Raw genomic sequence first — 21,007 nt, 5'->3', positions numbered from 1 at the left:
CTGTATGTATCATGTGACTAAAACAGACAGAAAAGAAAACATGGAATGCCTAAAAGCACTGTTTTTGTCAGTACAATGCCATAGATATTGATGTACGAACTGAAAGGATTTTGGTTATTATCAAGAAAACATGGAAAATAGATAGATATCAGCTCTGAAATTAAACTGTTATGAGCTATTATTGTTCTTATCATTATATTTGTTCAACAAATGTACCTTTAGTTGTACCAGGCATTAAAATGAACAAGAAATTGAAGAAAACAAGGGTGGTCTAATAACTTTATCCACGATTGTACATCTTTATTCTTATATGTCAGGCCCTTAGCCTTTCTACACACAACCTAAGGTGACTGTTTTAGCTTTATGCTTCAGCATCCTGGCATTTAACCACTCAAAACAATTTTTCAACACACATATTATTACTAGAAATGCATAAGTCTTGTGTGATCCTGTGACACTGATGGGGTACGCAGCTCCATACAGGACACCTATGACATCTCTTTGAATCTCTGAATTACAGCATAAGACGATAAGAGCCAGTTAATGCGCAGCTCTCCACTTGGCCGCCACATCTAAACACAAGCACTTGGTAAAACAAATACATAGCAGGTCACACCACCTCATCCAGATCAGTGCGACAGCTGGGTCAACAAACAGTGGAAGTAGCTCAGTAAAGCATCTCTTCAGTCTAACATAAACTGTGGTGAGAACAGTCAGCTGATATCAGATAAAGACAAAAAAATACCTCATTCCATCATCTCCTCTCCAGTAAAAATCAATTTGTTTTAATGTTTTTTGTGTATTTCTTTGGTAAACTAACCCTTGGCCTCTGCAGAGTACCTCATCACACCACTCAGCCATTCATCAGCTCATTCATCACCCATCCATCATGCTCCCATTCATATCCGGATATGAGATTAGAGCTGCATTACTCACCGTGCGGTAGACATCTTCACTGCTCTCCTCATACTTCTGCTGTATCCTCTCCTCCAGGAAGTAGATGCGGAGCTTGAGGCTGAAGTTCTCCTTTTTCAGGTCATTCAGGTGCTGTGATAAAGTACGGTAACCGTTAGACATGACCGTCAAAGACCACCGACACAGCTTGACATGTCCGTTTTAGGTCAGATATGAAGAGTCCGGTCCGTATCATGTGGAGATACGGAGTCCATTTGAAAGGACAGCACCCATCAATGCATGTCCCTCTGTCAGAGTTCGGTAACCATTAGACATGCTACCTCCTTCTCCAGTAAAGCATAATGTGGCAACAGAAAACAATTATATACAAAGTGGCATCGCACCTTCTAAAGGGTGATCTACAAAACCACACACACGCACACACACACTACAACTAACACATTCACACAAACACACACACACTAGAGTCTATTGGGGCGTTTGCAGTGCAGAGGGATACTCTGCAGCCCGGGCAGTCAGAGATGCAGCCATGTCAGCTCCATGGTGTGTTCTGGTCTGCAAAGGGGACGGACAGGAGCTTATTTTACGGGAAGAGACATCCCTGGAATCCCAGACTGCCAGGGGAGATGGGTGGAAGAGGAGACGAGGGGAGAAGGGAGGAAGGAGGGGGGAGGGCATCAGGCTAGCAAGCACTTGTGATATGAAGGGGAATCTCACCCCTCTGCAAAACAGGAGCACCGAAAGGAACAAACAAGAACACAAAAGAGAAAGGACAGGGGTCAGATACACAGTCCTCCATACTTTTTCATTTTGTCTACTTTATTTCTGTGTTAAATTAAACTTCACTTGGCCAGTATAGTCATTTATTTATAATAGACTATATTTTGAGTGTGGAGTTTCATCCCTAAAGAGAGAACAGCTGAAACTGTGTGCTCAACCTCTTAGCTTTTATAATCATGATTCATTAGCCTTTAATCTGTACTGCATCTAAGTTATCTATAATTTTTATGCACAGTTGCACAGTTTTGCACATTTCATATAATATTTAGTTTATTTTAAAGCTAACTTTTTAAATTTTGCTAAGTGCTCCTCTCATGCCAACTTATGGCATTTATGAATAGTCATTCTGTTAAAAACCACACGTAACTAGCATTATCATGATAACATTGTAAATAAAAGGGTTTCAAAAACCACCATACTTGACATCAGTCCAAGACAGACATCAGTACATATGTGCTGTATTTCTACCACATTGAATCAAAGGCTGAGTTAAAAGTAGGCACTTGGCATTGCTATACTCATCATTTTCATTCATACGTTGATTCTATGCAACAGCACATCAATCATACCTCTGTTCTATAAATGTCCGTATTGTAGCAGAAAATTGTCTTTTATCAAATGAGCATTGGTTCCTTTTTGTGCCATTCACCCGTACAGAGCTGGGTAAAAGGGCATTTGTCTTCTCTGCTCCTTGCACATGGAATATGTTGCTAAAAGACTGGAAACTGACTGAATTGATCTCCTTGAATGCTTTTAAATCCAAACTCAAAGTGCTAGAGACTAACTCAATGACTTGCACTTGTTTTTCATAGTTTGACTTGTCCTGTAAATTAGTGTATGTTGTAACTGTATGTTTTATTTCATGCTGCCTCTTGGCCAGGACTCCCTTGGAAAAGAGGTTCTTAATTTCAGTGGGATCTTTTTTCTTGGTTAAGTAAAGGTTATATAAAAAAATAAATAAATAAAATGTTATTGGGCTATATACACAGCCCCACTACTTCCTGAACTTCAGGCAGCTCCTTTATTTTCTGTTTTTCATTATTGAACACACTGATTAATCCAGGTGTGTCTACAACTTCTTGTTGTGACTACTGTAGTCAGGCACACCTGGATTAATCAGCGTGTCCAGTAATGAAGTTATTCATTACTGCAGTAATTCCTGAAGTTCAGGAAGTAGTGAGGCTGTTCATGAAGCCCATTGTTTCTGATAAAGTATTACTAGTTAGTATCAAATAACAGACAAGCAACCACTAACCTGCAACATTTTGGAGCTAAAAAAGCTGATAAAAACCAAAAATGAGCTTTAATGACAGTGGAAATGAAAAAAAAAAAAAACCCCACCTCCAATTAAATGCTAATTTATTTTTTTTGCCTGTTCGATGTGCATGTAGGCTGTTGCTAGCAACTGTCACAGATCATTTGTGCAGAACATTTTGTGTTCCAAAGTAGTCAAAATGGAAAGATTCACTAATAAACTTTCTTTCTTTTACTTTAGTTTGTTCTTACTTTCTTTCTTCACAATCAAAATATTTACTGAAGACAAATAATTCATCAAAATCTTATCAAAACCACAGTTTACCAAAGTACAATATCCACATCTTGAGAGTTGCAGGTTTTTGCTAAACATGAAATGTGTCAAAATGTGCGTGTGTAAATACATTTTTGTGGCCCTCGACAGAAGTCCCATCCTGCAACAAGCCACTGTCTAGCTCTGATATAAAATACCCACAATTCTCTGTCCCAGTCAAATTATAGTCATAGATTTATCCCTACAATTACTATCTCCTTCAGCAAAGTCTGACCAACGTGAAAAACAGAGTCTGCAAGGCTGCTGGGAGTGGGACGGACAGGTGAGGGGAAAGAAGTTGGATGAAACTGGAGACCTGGGATCTCTGAGCCACAGCGCTATTAATAGAGAGGTGTCCTGAATCTGACAGAGCGGTGAATCCCTGAATGTCCCTCAGAGAGAAGAGTAAAAAGAACGAAGTGAAGACCAACAGAGAGGATGTAAAGTCTTGTCTTTTTCAATCTCATAATAAACAACAGTGGCTGAAATCAAACGACTTCCATAATGAAGTGACTGTTATAAACACATGCAGTTACATCATCTTCAGTCGATGCATTCAGTGAGCGTGGCCATTAAAGTGTTGTGTTACATGCTGTTGCTAAATAATTCAGTGTAAAGATAGGCGAGGCGCCAAGCCGAGTCTCCATGTAACATTAGGGATGACATCATGTACATGGTGTGTGTTTTTAAACAAACCCACGTATGATGCAATGCACAACTAAGCCACGTTCTCACACAAACCTAATTTCAGATCAAAGTCGGACAAACAAGTCAGTGAATCTGAGTTCATATGCGTGCATTAGTAGTCTATTCGCGTGAGCTGGGGTATGTTTATTGTTGGGCGTAAAAGTGACACATCCCTGATTTGGCTGCTATTAGGAACTTAGCGACACCTTCCATTTTAACACGTTGCAGCAGCAACACCAGAATAACCACCTTCACTGGTGGTTGGTTTGTAATGACAGTTTTAGTGCGTGACTTGTGTTTAAGTCTGATCTAATGTCACATAAAACCACACTGAGGTGAGCAGGTGTGAGATGTGTCAAAAATAGTGCAGCAGATGTGTGTCATTGCACTGATATTCTATGCTTTGTGTATTTCACAGGGTGATCATCAGTGGCATTTAACGAAGAGAAAAAACATTGGATGAGGCTAGTTAATAAATAGACAATGGACTGAAAAGACAGAACAGACATAAAGGATGTTAAACACTGGCAGTGTCAGAGTCACATTAAACAGCTACATGACAGGTGTCAAACATGCGGCCAGGAGGCCAAAACCAGCCCGCCAAAGGGTCCAATCCGGCCCGTGGGATGAATTTGTGAAATGCAAAAATTACACTGAAGATATTAAGAATCAAGGATGTTCAAATCATTTTAGGTCGATTTAATCTAAAGTGGGTCAGACCAGTAAAATACTATCAGAATAAACTATAAATAATGAAAACCACAAACTTTTTTCTTGGTTTTATTGTAAAAAAAAAAAAAAAAGTTAAATTACACAAAAATGTTGACATTTACAGACTAGCCTTTTACAAAAAATGTGAAAAACCTGAACACATACGAACTACCTGAAATGTCTAAATAAAAGTATGTGGAATTTTACCAATATTTTGCCTGTTACTAAAAGTTTTGTGTATTTGTAGATCCACTGTGATCTGTAAGTTGTGACGCACATGTATAAATGATAAACTAAGGCGTAATATTGTTAAAATTGCACTTATTTTTCTTCAGAATTTTCAGGTTGCTCATATTTGTTCATGTTATGTTCAAGTACAGTTCATAGATGTAAACATATTCCTGACAGATTTTGACTTTTTTCACTCAAAAACATAGAAAAAACTTTGGAGTTGACATTATTTATCAGTTCTTATGCTATTATTTATATTATTTTACTGGTCCGGCCTGCTTTAGATCATATTAAGCTGCATGTGGCCCCTGAACTAAAATGAGTTTGACACCCCTGAGCTTCATACTGTTAATGTTTCTTGCACTGATTTGAGTCTTGTCTTCACTGTTAGGCTACGTTTAGACAGCAGGTCTTAATGCGCAATTCGGACTTTTTGGTGAAACCCGACTTTTTGTGTGCTCGTTCATATCACACATTAAATGCAACTTCTATCAGTTCTGAGTATGAACTGAATGCAACCCTGAAGTGACCCACATGCACAAAAGAGGTCCTGACGTAGGCATGCACTGTGTACACAGAAGTAAATATGTTTTTCCTGCTGCTCCTCCTTCTGGGACGCAGAATTGTGACATTTGTTGCATTTCAATGACGTAAAGGTTGAATAAATGTGACCTGGATGTTCAGACTGAAGTCGCAATGCAAAATATCAGATACATATCGGATTTAGGACCACATATAGAAGTGGCCCGGGTTGGATTTGAAATAATTGGATTTAGGCTGTTCAAACCGTCTTTAACAGATTGGATACAGGTCATATATGGGCAAAAAAAATTGGATTTGGGACACATTTGCCTGCAGTCTGAATGTAGCCTTAGTGGGCTATTTAACCAATGGGAATGCTGCATAAAATCAGCTGTTTTACCTCAATAGCTGCATAATGCAACTACATGTAGAACCACAAATGATCATTTTAGGGGAATATGACAAAGACTTCCAACTGGGAAGTAATCCAGTGATGATCGTGACTGGCAGCTTTATACATACCCAGAAATGTTAAGAATTTAACAGAATGGCGCCTACAAAACTGCACACACAGCTAATGACATTAAAACTTACTGGTGTGTCTTGTTTGCTTATGCCTACAAGTTAAACATGGCAAACATCACACCAGTAAGACAACTGTATTTAACACTGAGATTGTGGACTTCTGTTAACAAATGAGATACAGCCATTAATTAAAGCTTTAGGTGTAGATAGATAGATAGATAGATAGATAGATAGATAGATAGATAGATAGATAGATAGATAGATAGATAGATAGATAGATAGATAGATAGATAGATAGATAGATAGATAGATAGATAGATAGATAGATAGATAGATACTTTATTAATCCTGAGGGAAATTCAATTCACATAACAATGTGAGAGATCTGTATCTGTATTTCTTGATCAGAATATAATAATAATAATAATAATAATAATAATAATAATAATAATAATAATAATAATAATAATAATAATAATAATAATAATACACAATATTATAATTTGTCACCTCCTTACCCCAGTTTAGTATTCTAATGCTTCTAGATGCTGTCAATGCAATGATTAACCTCAAAAAAAAAAAAAAAAATAAAAAATCTTAACTGTTCTGGCCAAGGACATTCAAGTTAATTTAATAGATTTTGGTCCAGTGAGTCCTTCTGTACACAACAGTGAGCCCTCTTGTAAAACCAGACTGCTCTGAAGCCAAATAATAGAGCAGCAGGGACTCATGTGACCTAAACTAGGCCACGCTGTAGCTGCAGGCAGCGTTTAGACACCAGGAGAGATGGAGGTGTTTTCCATCAGACATCCTCAGCTGCAGGTGTTCTGTTCTATTCTAAAAACATGTACTGTAAAAAAGTAATGACCGCTGATCTCACAATACATTTATAACATTTAACACCCATTCTGTGATCTGATCCCACAGAGCCCAGATGAAATCAGAGCAGCTCATTACATCATGTAGTAAGATGTGAAGCCACGGGACGGCACTGCAGAGTAGGATTTCATCACAGTGAAGGACAGTTTGTCAGTGAAGTCAATAAAAGCTCTTACCTGCTCAAACTGCTTGAGTGTGTGAAGCTGGAGAGGGAGAGAGTTGTCTGATTCATCACTACACAAATCTAACCGCAAGAGAACAAGAAAACGTAAAGATTTAGATTACATTTTTTGTCTAATTTCTGCATTAACTGAATTCAGTAATTAAACAGTAGTAGTCTATATAATGACTGTATTCACCTGTCATGTGACCTGTGATCTTAGATGAAGATGTCTCTTCCACAGCACTGCGTAGAGAAACAGAAAAACACACTGTCAGCACTTACAACACACACACACATTGTACTGTATTTATCAGACACTGCCTTCATTTTATTTCAAACTTTATTTAATCCCTTATTATACTGGGGACTCATTTACAAGAAAACTGAAAACAATAAGAAACAATAGTGAAAAGAAACAACAAAAAGGGAATTCAGTAAACAATAAAATCTAAAGACCTAATTAATCTCAACAAAGAAGGATAGGTAACACACTGGCCATGAAGACAACAGCAGGCAATAAAAAAACAATAAAACAATAAACAATTAAGAATAAATGAAGCTGTTAGGTAAATTATTCAGCTAAAACCTGGACAGCTGTAAGTAAAATAGAATCAATTCCTGGAGTCTATTTTTTTACCCTTAATTACAACATACCTATCCCTAAAACAAGCCTTACACCTCAAATGTATTTATTTACATTATATATCCATTAATGACAGGGTAAACAAATTTACTTCTCTTTTAGAGGTAAACAAATGGAGGATTTTTAAAGGCCAATATAATTGCAATAGTTTTTACTAGAAAAAAGCTGATAGCAAATTAAACATCAACACTAATGTAAATGTACTATTATTGACTTAATTAGAGAGTGAGATACTGTACATCTAAGTCATAGTAATAAATATGAAACTGAATGAACCGACCATGTAAACTAATCTGGAACTAAACATTAACACATAAAGACCCAGTATCTCTATTTAACCTTTCTTAAGTGATCTATCAACATTTATTATAATATTATCCTATATATTTTTCCTTTTTCACTGTAAATCATGTATTTTCCTATATTTAATTTCCTATACTTAATTTAGACACTCATGATAATGCATACATTATTGGGTCAAACAGAGAAAAACTAAGAAAAGGGACTTTTTCAACAAATTATATCAACTGTACATAAATACAACATCTTCATCCACTGACATTGATTCAACTTCATGAGTTTTACTGGTGAATCACTGTTGTTGAATATGACAGTGTTTCCATGTTCACTATAGAGCCCCTGAACATGCAAATGGGTCATATCTGATGATCATGAAAAGATGATAAACTGTATTTTACACCAATTACTTACATGGATTGATAGAATTAGTGGATCTACAAATATTAAACACTTTAGATCAGTAGATGGTTTTGGTCGACAATGGCTGTTTGGGTCTTTACGGGTTAAAAAAGTAGGTAATTATAAGTACAATTTTTAATATTTTGATCAAATATGTTGTGGAACATGTAGTGTAATGTGAACCATCAGCCACTATCAGAACACAGGATACATACCATCCTATCTCTACCGATTAATTTGCTAAACTGAATATTTCTTGTCTCTGTAATGTTCAAAATAAATGGCCTTATGCACTTAAACAACAACCCACAAACAGGAAAAGTGTGAAACAGAAAGAAATCCAGTGCTTCCATCACCTATATATCACATAAGTGTCTTTGTAATCCTGAAACACAAAAAGGCTCTCTAAGAAATGAAAACCCCACTAAAAGCTTTTGACTCTGACAGTGTGATCTAATTTGCACCTCTGTAGGGGACTAGGGGGGTCATCTGGGAGTCCCAGCAGGGAACAGGAGATTTGGAAGGATGGGAGGAGTACCCAGAGGTCAGAGTTCACATGGCTAAATATCTGCCTGCTTTGTCTTTGACTGTCAGGCTTAATACTTCAATTATATACGTCTGAATTGGTGTCGAAAAAGTGACTAGATTGGCTACTAAAAACACCACTAACATCGGGATGTAACAATTACCAGTATAATGATAAACTACGGTAAAATTGCAGACGGTTAGTATTACCATTTAAGTTCTAATTATCAAGATAACCGTGTTTGATTACCGCACTTTTAGGGGAAAAAACCCTATGTAAAGCTATGATTTTATGTCAAATATTTGAGTATAGTTTTAATTTATTACAATTTTGATTTTATATACCTAATATATGGAACCAATACTCACTTTTAAAGTCTTTGAAAAGGTTTGTTAAGCATCTGTGAGTTGTTTATGCAATAAATTATATACATTTTTCAAATCGGATTTTATATATATATTTTTTATGTGTTTTGTCCTTTTATGTTTTTATAGTAGGTTAAAGTGAAAAAAAATTATAGACAGATGATATAGAGGAAGTTGTGCTGAAAAAAAAGATACCAAACATGGGTATAGTAAACATTTGTTTATATAGTATAAAAAGGCAAAATCAAAAGTACTGAAAAATGGCCAAAATAGGCTCAGACCACTAAGGGTTAATATTTGAATGTTTCTGCCAACAGAAAGTACATTGTGCCAATTGTTTTATTTGTTTTGTTTTTTAAATACAACTTGGTTAAATTATTTCAGTGTGTGCATTAGTACTTTTTGAACATTTTGAGCACAATTTCAATAATGCCATGATAATAATGATAACCGTGATAATTTTGGTCACAATAACCGTGATATGAAATTTTCATATGGTTACATCCCTACACTAACATACTTCATAGTAGCTGCTACTGCTCCCATTCCCAGTCTCCACATGGTGAATTCCTCTGACAGCTGCTGGATTGGAAAATGTGGAACAGTTGCCGCATGCCAGAGGTTTAAAGGTTCGCCAGGTGGATAAAATAGTGTACATACTGCATGTCTGTGGACAAAAGACTATCAAACATTACCCATTTCCCCACTCTTTTCCTATCAGTTGTAACCCTTTTCTAGGTACGATTTTCCAGTGGGAGGGTTTCTGTGTTGCAGTAACCTACATTCAGTATGACACACAGCATGGAGGAGACATTGATTCTTGTGGAGGCAGATATTACTCAGATTTACTAAAAGTGTCACTACAGCTTCATTTATAGACATTATAAGGTGTCCATCATGATCACAATTCATTATTTCTGGGAGTGCTGAGTGTCTCCCAAACCCACCAGAGGACCCTTTAAATATTTGATAATGTATTGCAGTTTTTTTTTTTTTTTTTACTCTGTAGGCAAAAATAGCCTCATAAAGACAATCTGCATTCATGTAGGTAATCAAAAATAGTGTTACAAAGGTACTAAAGGTAGAAAAGACAGACATGTTGATGCTATGGTGATCTTCAAGTCCAAATCTACCGCCTGTGGCCTCAATAGCTTGATCCATCCGTAATAAATGTAACGATACAGTGATGCTGCCACGTCCTGTGTGAGCAAAAAGGCCTTGGTTTGATCTAAGGATGTGCCACAGTTTTATTATAGAGACTAGAAATAAGAGCTCGCAGGTAAACAAAGGCAGTAAAACCGAGAGGGATGCTTTGATTAGCTCCAACCACGGTAAAGATGCTAAAGATGTGTATTGTTGTAGTGTCCAATGAGCGCCAGTGTTCCTCTGCGGTGTCCCCTCACACACACACACACACACACACACACACACACTACAGATGGATAAACGCAGCCTCACCTCTCACACTCTCCCCATATTTGCTCCGGCGGCGTCGATGAGCTCCAATCCATATGGCTGTTCCGTCCGTCAGCGGGCATCCATGCCGTTGAGCCGCTGCTTTCAGATCACCCGTCCATTATGCATTTTCAGTCCCGTCACAAACGCACACGAATACGTTCTGCGCGCGGCTGACGCACCGCACACCGTTCGGCTGTGGAGGGGGCGTGTGAGGCTGCGCGTGCAGGACAAAAAAAAAAAAAGAAAGAAAGAGGCCCCATCCCATAGAGCAGAGCCCACCACAAGACATGAGCACAAAGGATGGATAGGAAATAACATGAAATAACTCTGGGCACACACTGATTTAAATGAAAAGAGAAAGTTCTTCAATAAGGATAAAATAAACACACTGCGAAGTATAATGTAACTACTGTTCTGGTTCTTACTCTGACAGAATATATTAGTCCTCATGTAGCACGAATTCTACCGTATTTAGGTAACTGACTTCTTGATCTTCGAATTGCAATGAATATTTAGACGTTTGATAACCAATTTAACAAAGCTTTTTTCCACTTAATCATTTTAACATCACTTTTGTTGATTGTATTGTAGTGTACAAGTGTATAAATTTTGCTATATTTTATAGTTTATGTATACACTGTTTTTTTGTTGTTGTTTTTGTTGTTGTTTTTTTCGTTTTATTGATATTGCTTTCATTGGCAATGTACGGTGTCCTTGAGTGGCCAAAAGGCATCTTTAGGCATCTCTAAAGGCTGCTGCTACTACTACTACTACTACTACTATTACTACTACTACTAGTAGTAGTAGTAGTAGTAGTAGTAGTAGTAGTAGTAGTAGTAGTAGTACTATTATTAATAGTAGCTGTAGTAGTAATAGTAGTAGTAGTAGTAGTAGTAGTAGTAGTAGTAGTGGTTGTTATTGTTGTGGTGGTGGTAGTAGTAGTAGTAGTTGTAGTGGTGGTAGTAGTAGTAGTAGTAGTATTGGTAGTAGTAGTAGTTGTAGTGGTAGTAGTAGTGGTAGTCATAGTAGTAGTAGTAGTAGTGGTAGTAATAGTAGTAGTAGTAGTAGTAGTAGTAGTAGTAGTTGTAGTAGTAGTAGTTGTTGTGGTAGTAGTAGTAGTAGTAGTTGTTGTGGTAGTAGTAGTAGTTGTAGTGGTAGTAGTAGTGGTAGTCATAGTAGTAGTAGTAGTGGTAGTAGTAGTAGTAGTAGTAGTGGTGGTGGTGGTAGTAGTAGTAGTAGTAGTAGTAGTAGTGGTAGTAGTAGTAGTAGTACTGGTAGTAGTAGTACTGGTAGTAGTAGTTGTAGTAGTAGTAGTGGTAGTAGTAATAGTAGGAGTAGGAGTAGTAGTGGTAGTAGTAGTTGTAGTGGTAGTAGTACTGGTAGTAGTAGTAGTAGTAGTAGTAGTGGTAGTAGTAGTAGTAGTAGTAGTACTGGTAGTAGTAGTTGTAGTAGTAGTAGTGGTAGTAGTAATAGTAGGAGTAGGAGTAGTAGTGGTAGTAGTAGTAGTAGTAGTAGTAGTGGTAGTAGTAGTAGTAGTGGTAGTAGTAGTAGTAGTAGTAGTAGTAGTAGTAGTACTGGTAGTAGTAGTAGTAGTAGTAGTGGTAGTAGTAGTGGTAGTAGTAGTAGTAGTGGTAGTAGTAGTAGTAGTAGTAGTAGTGGTAGTAGTAGTACTGGTAGTAGTAGTAGTAGTAGTAGTGGTAGTAGTAGTACTGGTAGTAGTAGTAGTAGTAGTAGTAGTAGTGGTGGTAGTAGTAGTAGTAGTAGTAGTAGTAGTAGTAGTAGTAGTGGTAGTGGTAGTAGTAGTACTGGTAGTAGTAGTTGTAGTAGTAGTAGTGGTAGTAGTAGTAGTAGTAGTAGTGGTAGTAGTAGTGGTAGTAGTAGTACTGGTAGTAGTAGTTGTAGCAGTAGTATTGGTAGTAGTAATAGTAGTAGTGGTAGTAGTAGTTGTAGTAGTGGTAGTAGTAGTAGTAGTAGTAGTAGTGGTGGTGGTGGTGGTAGTAGTCATAATAGTACTAGTAGTAGTATGTAGAAATTGAAGGCCTTATAAACAAATGGTATAAAAATACAGCAATCAAAGTGACAAAAGTCCTGCATGCAAAGTCTTATTTAACATTTATTGTTTAGAACACAGGTACTCTTCCTGAGGTCCACATTTAACACAAAAAGACCTAGATACATTCAATTATCCTGTGTACTTTTTACATGAAGGTCAGGTATATTCCTATATTCAGTTTGCTAATTGTATAAATTTTCATAAAAGCTCAGAGTAAATTCAAAGTTAATTATATAAAACCAGAGAAAACTGTGACTTTTTCAGAAAAACATATCATTACTGAAGCATCTGCAACCACTCATCTTGTATCTGCTGGTGCAGTGTTTACAGTTGTAGTGAGCACAAGAATTTAAAGTACCGCAAAACTGTATCTGAGTGCAGAACGTCAATGAAAATACTCTATACACAAATCACAAGTATGCTTATAAAAGGATAAAGCTGTGAATATCCTCAGATTTATAGGTAGTTCAGTGCACAAAAAGCCACATTTATGCTTTTAGGCAAATTTTAGTAAGACAGATTCAGGCGACATGACCAAGAACATAAGTGACGGTAGAACTGAGTCTTTTATTTTCATTCTTCATATACTGTGTTCAGTTTCATATCCTCATCTGTCTGTTACCCTTATCCGTTTACAAAAGTTACAGAAGCTGCTAATTGTCTTATCTCATTAAAGACAATGATATTGATTGGAGGATCCTGGTCTGAAAAAGCAGGGAGTTAAGACAACAAACAGTTCGGCTGATAAGATTAAGTCATTGTTTGCTTTGGAAATTGGTTCAACAGTAAGAAAATGTGATGAAGAATACACTGCTGGTAATCTTGTTATGAAGAATTTCAGAGAGAAGGCAGTAAGTCAAGCTGCCCATGGTCCTCCTGAGCATCATCAGAGATTAATAATGCTTAGTAAGTGAATGGGAAGCAAAGAAATCACAGTGATGTTTGTTTCTTCAGCTCTGTGATCAGTGAACCAAGAGAGGGCGCTGTTTTTATGCAAAAACCTCATAATCAGCAAGTTCTCTTCCTGTTGTTTTTTGTACTATATACCTATACACACTTTTACCAATGGGCCAAAAGTCTGGAGGCAACTTCAAGTTTCTGTTCACAATGCCTTTCTTCAAAACCAGTATGAATTCTATGGATTTTGGTGTGTTTTTGCATTCATTGATATAGTCTGAAGGGTTGTGTATCTGAAAAATAAACCATGACTTTGTCGAAAGAAAAAAAAACAAAAAAAAAACAAGTGGTGCCAGGTACAATAAACCCCGCCCCTCACATGTTTCGTAGCTCATTTTGGCATGGATCCAGCTGATGTCATCATGTATATGCGTGTGGTGATGTCAGCATATCAATTGCCTCAATAAATGTGCCAAGTTTGAAGTAAATTGAAACCAAATTGTTTTTATAGACATTTGAAATTTCACTCATTATAAGTAAATGGGAGATTTTAAAAATTCATAAAAAATTCTAACTTTGACCTACTTTTCCCAAAATGTAAGCACATCTATTCTGTGTCAGTGGTGATCTGTAAACCCAATTTGGTATGAATTAAACCAATAGTTTTGCTGCTACAGACATTTGAAATTTCACCTACTATTAGTAAATGGGGGAAAAAAAGATTTTAAAAAATTCATTAAAAATTGGAACTTTGACCGACTGTTCCCAAAATGTAATCAGATCTATTCTGGGTCACTGGCAATCTATAAACCCAATTTGGTATGAATTCAGACAGTAGTTTTGCTGCTAGAGTGTTAACAAACAAACAAAAGCACAAAGTTATGAACAAACCAAACTAAAAACAATACCCCTTGCCTCCCATTTGGAAGGTGAGGTAATAATGCTTGGTAAGTGAATGGGAAGCAAAGAAATCACAGTGATGAGTTTGTTTCTTCAGCTTTGTGATACACTTTTACTTATGGGCCAAAAGTTTGGAAGCAACTTCAAGTTTCTGTTCACATGCCCTTCTTCAAAACCAGTACGAATTATTAGAATTTTGGTGTGTTTTTGCATTTAGTGATATAGTCTGAAGGGTTGTGTATCTGCAAAATAAAACGTGACTTTACCCAAAGAACCAAAAAAAAAAAAAAAAGAGTGGGCAAAAGCATCACATATAACATGAAATAATAAAGCATTGAGGTGGTTTGGGGATGTTTTGCTGGTGATAAAGTAGGAGATTTATTTGAAGTGAAAGGCATCATGATGAAAGAACAGTACAACTATCCTCCAGTATCCTGTAGCTCCATCTGGACTAACACTTGTGGGTTGAAATTTCATTTTGCAGCAAGATAATGACCGTAAATATTCTACCAAGTTCTGCCAGGGTCATACCGAGACAAAAATGAAGAGGAAAGTGATCTTTGAAAGGTGGTTTGGGCCCGTCAGACTGCAGACCTCTCTCCAGTTGAGCTTGTGTGGGTTGAATTTGATTGATCAGTCAGAAAGAATGCTTGGAATGCAACTCCTGCACACACCTTAAAAGAACATGTTGCCTTATATATGCTATGCTGTTGTCAAAGCCAAAGGTGGTTACTTTGAAGAAAGCACAGTCTAAGTGAGAAAAACAGAAATACCTGATAATTATAGTAAAATATACTCTGATTTGACCCTTTACACAATGATCATTTTTATTTTGTTGCAAAGGATACCAATACAACTATGATCTTTTGGTGCAATGACATGTAATGTGTATTTATACTTTTCAAATCAGCTTATTGATTTTTGACGAAGAAGTCAGATCAAAAGAAATTCAACAATACACTGGTGGTAACACAACAGCCTGGCAGCTCATAAACGAACACAGGTGGCAGAGAACTGACACAGTGGCACACTTAACTAGATAACAGCTGATTGTATTTACCCAAGCAGACTAACCACAGGTTTGACATTCATCTAATTTTCTCTACATGTAGAATTTTACCAAGCTCCTTCAGCTGTAGGGCAAAGGTGGAAGCCTTCTCAGATCTCCAATAGTGTAGTATCAGCTTTCTGGCTAACAGTGTAAACAGTGAAATGGCCTCAGATTCATGCTTATCCTTCACTCTGTCTGATTCAACCACAGTAAATAACAGTCACAGGGTCAAGGGGAACGTCTGCCAAAAGCTTTAGATATAAAACTTAATAAACAGTATGATTCCAGAAAGTTGTAACGTGGGAATATAAAACATGATTCTTTGGTCTTTTGGAATGAAACATCTCTGAATATATTTTGTTTTCTAGACGGTGAGAAAAACAATTCTGTGAACTACACTGAACTGTATCTGAATGTGCACACTCTAAAAGATAATACTTGTAGTTGCCTAAATCATATTAGCATACTTGACTTATTTCTCACTATCTTGTTAAGTTAACTCATGTACTTTGAGTATTTACTCATTTTCTCCTGAAGAAGTTTAAAATCAAGTTCATCTAAGAAAACTAGACTTGAGACTTTATGTTCATGTATTGAACACCCTCTGGAGTCACACTCCAGTCCAGTTGGGGGTTTTAATTTACTTCTTTGAGCACCTTTAAGGAAGTTTGCCAACCGCCAAATATGTCACAGAAGAAGACGACAGGAGGAGCTTAGTTAGTGGCTGTCGATGAGCAGGAGAGCAGCACTGAAGTATTCTGAGGCAACATAGAAGGTCATTTTAGACGGAAAGAAGCGTTAGGATTCTCAGAAACCCCAGAAGTAAACAAACACATGCTACAGTGTTGTGCTGTAACGTGCATGAACACACTGATTTCAACCGCTGCTTACATGTCAAGGTTCCTTAATTTAAATTTCACAGAGCAATTAGGCTCCACAGGTGTGCTTAAGCACTTCCACCAATGTGGTTGAAGGTGTAATCAGCCAGAACACCTGTTCTTAGAGCGGCCATTTTGAAACACCATGAATCAGTGTGGCCTTGCTCATTCTAGTTTGGAAATCTGACCTATTCTCAAACTTTTGGCCTCTCTCATCTCTCAAGATGAGAGCCTCTTTTGAAAAAGAAAAACCCAAAACTAAATAGAGACCCATTTCAAAATAGATAAAAAAAAAACAAAAAAAAAACCCCAGACTATTTGAATGTCCTATTCACTTCCTTTTTTTTTTTTTTTTTTTTTACCTCTATCCTTGTCTAATTGCATCAAATTACCCATGTACTGCTTACATGTATGTGTGTTGCTGTTACGGTATTCTGTTTGAATAAAAAATAAAATAAAATCCTGCAAACTAATCATTCTTTGTGCTTTCTTCAGTTATTTATGTTGCTTACACTTAGAAAGATCAATTTCATTATACTTGATATTTTTAAGTAAATCAAATTAACTTCACAAGTAGATACAAAGTAAACTGAACTTGCCTTTTTTGAGTGCAACTGGTTTCTTAGATTCGAGTAAAATCAACTCGTCAAATTTTTCAGTGCACTTAGAAAGATCAATTTAATAACACTTGATGTTTTTGAGTAAATTAAATAAACTTAACTAGTAGATATGAAGTAAACTAAATTTAAGACTAATGATCATGTTTACTTGGCTTTTTCTGAGTGCAACCGCTTTCCTACATTCAGTCAAGATCAACTTGTCCTATTTTACAGTGCAGAGATTTATTGAACAGCTACAGATTTCTCACACTTGATCTGAAATAATGGTATCCAATTCTACCTGCCGACCTTTCCTAATTTTATTGGTTGATGGATCATTTAAATCTTGTAAAGTATTATAAAAACACAGCACAGCAGATTTCGCTCATGAATGAGGTATCACCTCATACAATGGGGCATGATCCCTTGTAAAAAAAAAAAAAAAAAAAAAAAAAAATTAATTATATAAAAGGGAGCCAATGTCAAAGCTGATTTTCTGCTGCAGGTGTTGAAAAGAAGAAATGATTATTGATATGGACATCTTTTACAGATTACACCCTTCACAAATGACAGATTGAAGCCTGGATCTTCCAGACTTGGCCAAAATACAGGATTAGAACATATCAAAGTTATATGATGTGGGAGCTTTTAGAATTTAAAACACCAGAGATCAGATCTTTAGGGAGTTATGGATGTGCTGTAATATTTTTATCCTTACATACATGTTCCCATTTATTGCTGTCTAGAAATAATCATCAAATCAGTCAGACAAATTGTTAACATCACTGGTTGTTTATGAGGTTTAGATGCTAAAAAATGATACTTACACAGCATCAAGGGAATTGTTTTGACTCTATTGAGTTCTGTAAAATTTTATATTCCATCCATATTAAAGACACATTTTTATTACTGATATGATAAAACCTTCAAGTTGTGGTAAATATCTTTATTCTTTATGCAGAAGAACTGGTGTATTGAACTAAAGCACTTAAACATAGGACCTTTATGTTATAAAACTGCTTGGGAGTGTGTAAAATCATTATTAAACTGAAAAAGAACATTTATGATTTTACCATTTTAACAGTTTTTTTGTTAGATTGTAAACAGGGAACAGAAAGTATTTATTACAAACCACTAGTGAAGCCAATTTATCAGTGCAGTTATCCAAGAATACCCAGTCCTAATCCTTACATATTACTATTACTACTTTACTACTATATTCATATTTATATATAGTTATATAGTTATTTAATAAATACATTTTTAAAATTTTTTACTAATTGCTGAAACTACCAAAATTACTGGATTTTTATTGATTTATTACTTCTTTATTGTGACCGACCCACACTATTTCATCCTGACCCTCAGGCCGCCACCACCACTTCCTAAATCTTTGTGTGATGAATCCAAAGTATCTGATATAGATTAAAATAGTTTTTAGGTTACCAAACTAAAACTCTCCTTGGATTAGTTAAGTCATTTAAGTGTGACATAGTTTGCAAAGTTTGCATAGCTATGCTAGAATGTAACAGTAGTTTTCCAAACACAAATTAATTTCTCAAAGAAGGAAATAGTCTGTAAATCAATATATTTATTTGAAAAAAAAAAAAAAAAAGAAACTGAGAACTTTTATTAGAAACTAAAGTATGTCTGCTTGCCTTTATTTAAATTAGGTTGTTCTACACAGTACTTTCTAGAAATGTGTCTGAAATATTCAAATACAGAAACATCTGCATCCGATGAATGAATTGTATATCAAACTAAATCAAAATAATCCTTTAAAGTCACAGATGATTTAAGGCATTTTCATATTTATTTCGTTTTACCAACAACAGCTGGCAAATGGCTGTGAATAAAGCTTCAGAAGCATACAGGAGGTAAATTAACTGTAATAGCCTAAACAGACACTAGATGTCCTCATGACACAAGTGTTCATTAATTCTCCCACACAAAGAGCAGCTCTGTCTTTAATAAATCAACAGCATTTTGTTGTTCTTATTCTTCATTGCAGTTGCTTTTTCCACCTTTCAGTCATATCAGTGTCCAAACATTCACCAGACCAACGTGTGTTTCCTCAGCTTTAATTTGTCTGATTTTCTTCTTTGTGTTTCTGGGTTCAGCAGGCTAAGTCCTCTTCCCAAAGACCACCCGAGGCCCAGACCTGGCTGTCCGAGATTCTACAACATCAGAGATGATCCAGATGGCAGGTGCTTTCATGAAGTCCTTGTCAGCCACTTTTTTCTGTTCAGCTCGGGCCATCTCCTCCAGCTCAGGGGAGGTTTCTGGACACCAGTCTGCCATGAACTTATCCTTGGCTTCACAGTAGTTGACCACTACTTCCTCAGGCTGTGCTCCGAACAGCCAGTCTGGTCAAAGAAAAAGAGAAGGAGCACAGTTAATAGGATGCAAATACAAATCAAAAGAAAACAGGTACTGGCAGTGACAAACCTGCAAAGTCATGGATGAGGTCTTTGATGAGGTGACCAATGATGGCATAAAGAACAGATGTCACAATGAAAATAGCCATAATCAGGTAGAGGACGTATGTAGGCAGGTGGATGGCATCCCTGGATGGTGGGATGTAGCTCTCAAAAAGCACTGTCCCATCTTCCTCCTTGAAACGAACTTTTAAGCTGCTCTCTGGAGGTGTATCCATCACCGGCTGCACCTTCAAAACTCTGCTGTCAGCCTAGGAATGCACTTAATATCTCAGTGTTATCACCATAAGAAAGAAGCTAGAATACAGTGTTTTATATCCCAAAGCACAAAAACTTATTTCAAGCCAAAATATTTAGCAGAATTTGTAACCTTGGGTTGATGGGAAGCCAGAAATAAGAACACTGCATTTTGAACAGGCAATCAGAACATGAATAAAAACACAGTACCTGCAGTGAGGATGCTCCAGTTGAGTCCTCCTCCGGCCAAACACTACACTAAACCTGAATTAAAAGTAAAAGTACAACTATATACCTCTGGCTGATACATTTTTCATTTTGTTTTCCTGTACAGACGCTGTACTGGTCTGCTTGTGGATATACGCAGACGGAAACCAGATTAGTTGCTGCGGCTTGAGGTACTCAAGGTCAGAGGAACGACAGTGTGATCAAGATTTTCCAGTGTGGGCGGGAGAACTTACCTGCAGCACATAGAAACACCTATGTACCTGGATATATCTGCTAATCATTCCACCTCCCTATCCACATACACAGCTATCTATTACCTATTATTTATCAGTGTATCTATAATAATGGATTACATTTATATAGAGCTTTTCTATTTACTCAAACCCCTACATTGGATCCATTCACTCACACATTGACACTCTGGTGGTGGTAAACAAGCTCTCAAACATTCACACACATTCATATACCGATATAAGCAGCACTGGAGGCAAGGGTGTGTTGTGTGTTTTGATATGTATATTTGAGGTATATTTTTATTTATTTATTGTTGTAATTATCTTTATTATCCAGATTCTACCCAGATCTTTTTATACTTCTATAGTGTACAGTGTATAGTATTTGTTCTTATGTTAATAATAATAATAATAATAATAATAATAATAATAATAGTTATTATTATTATTATTATTATTATTATTATTATTATTATTATTATTATTATTATTATTATTATTTCTCTTTACTCATGTTTGCTGTGATATCATATTGTTATTGAATGTGTCATGCTGCTGCTACTCTGTAATTTCCCAGTTTGGGATATATAAAGCCCATCTATCTATCTATCTATCTATCTATCTATCTATCTATCTATCTATCTATCTATCTATCTATCTATCTATCTATCTATCTATCTATCTATCTATCTATCTATCTATCTATCTATCTATCTATCTATCTATCTATCTATCTATCTATCTATCTATCTATCTATCTATCTATCTATCTATCTATCTATCTATCTATCTATCTATCTATCTATCTATCTATCTATCTAT

At 36.2% G+C, this 21,007-nt stretch overlaps 1 protein-coding gene across 1 annotated transcript in view; it reads right to left on the bottom strand.

Annotated features, from left to right (window-relative positions):
* LOC115437662 (myomegalin-like) overlaps positions 1 to 10,834 on the bottom strand; it is a 54,597-nt gene extending 43,763 nt beyond the window's left edge. The window contains exons 1-4 of the mRNA XM_030160967.1: positions 10,672 to 10,834; positions 7,177 to 7,223; positions 6,994 to 7,061; positions 937 to 1,047 (exon numbers count right to left, since the gene is read on the bottom strand). Coding sequence (XP_030016827.1) covers positions 937 to 1,047; positions 6,994 to 7,061; positions 7,177 to 7,223; positions 10,672 to 10,751 — 306 coding nt within the window. The 5' untranslated portion in view covers positions 10,752 to 10,834. The remainder of the gene's footprint in view (positions 1 to 936; positions 1,048 to 6,993; positions 7,062 to 7,176; positions 7,224 to 10,671) is intronic.
* Positions 10,835 to 21,007: the final 10,173 nt, after the last annotated feature.

Source organism: Sphaeramia orbicularis, chromosome 17, assembly GCF_902148855.1.
Source record: "Sphaeramia orbicularis chromosome 17, fSphaOr1.1, whole genome shotgun sequence".
Lineage (NCBI taxonomy): Eukaryota > Metazoa > Chordata > Actinopteri > Kurtiformes > Apogonidae > Sphaeramia > Sphaeramia orbicularis.
This window is presented reverse-complemented; position numbering and strand designations above follow the sequence as displayed.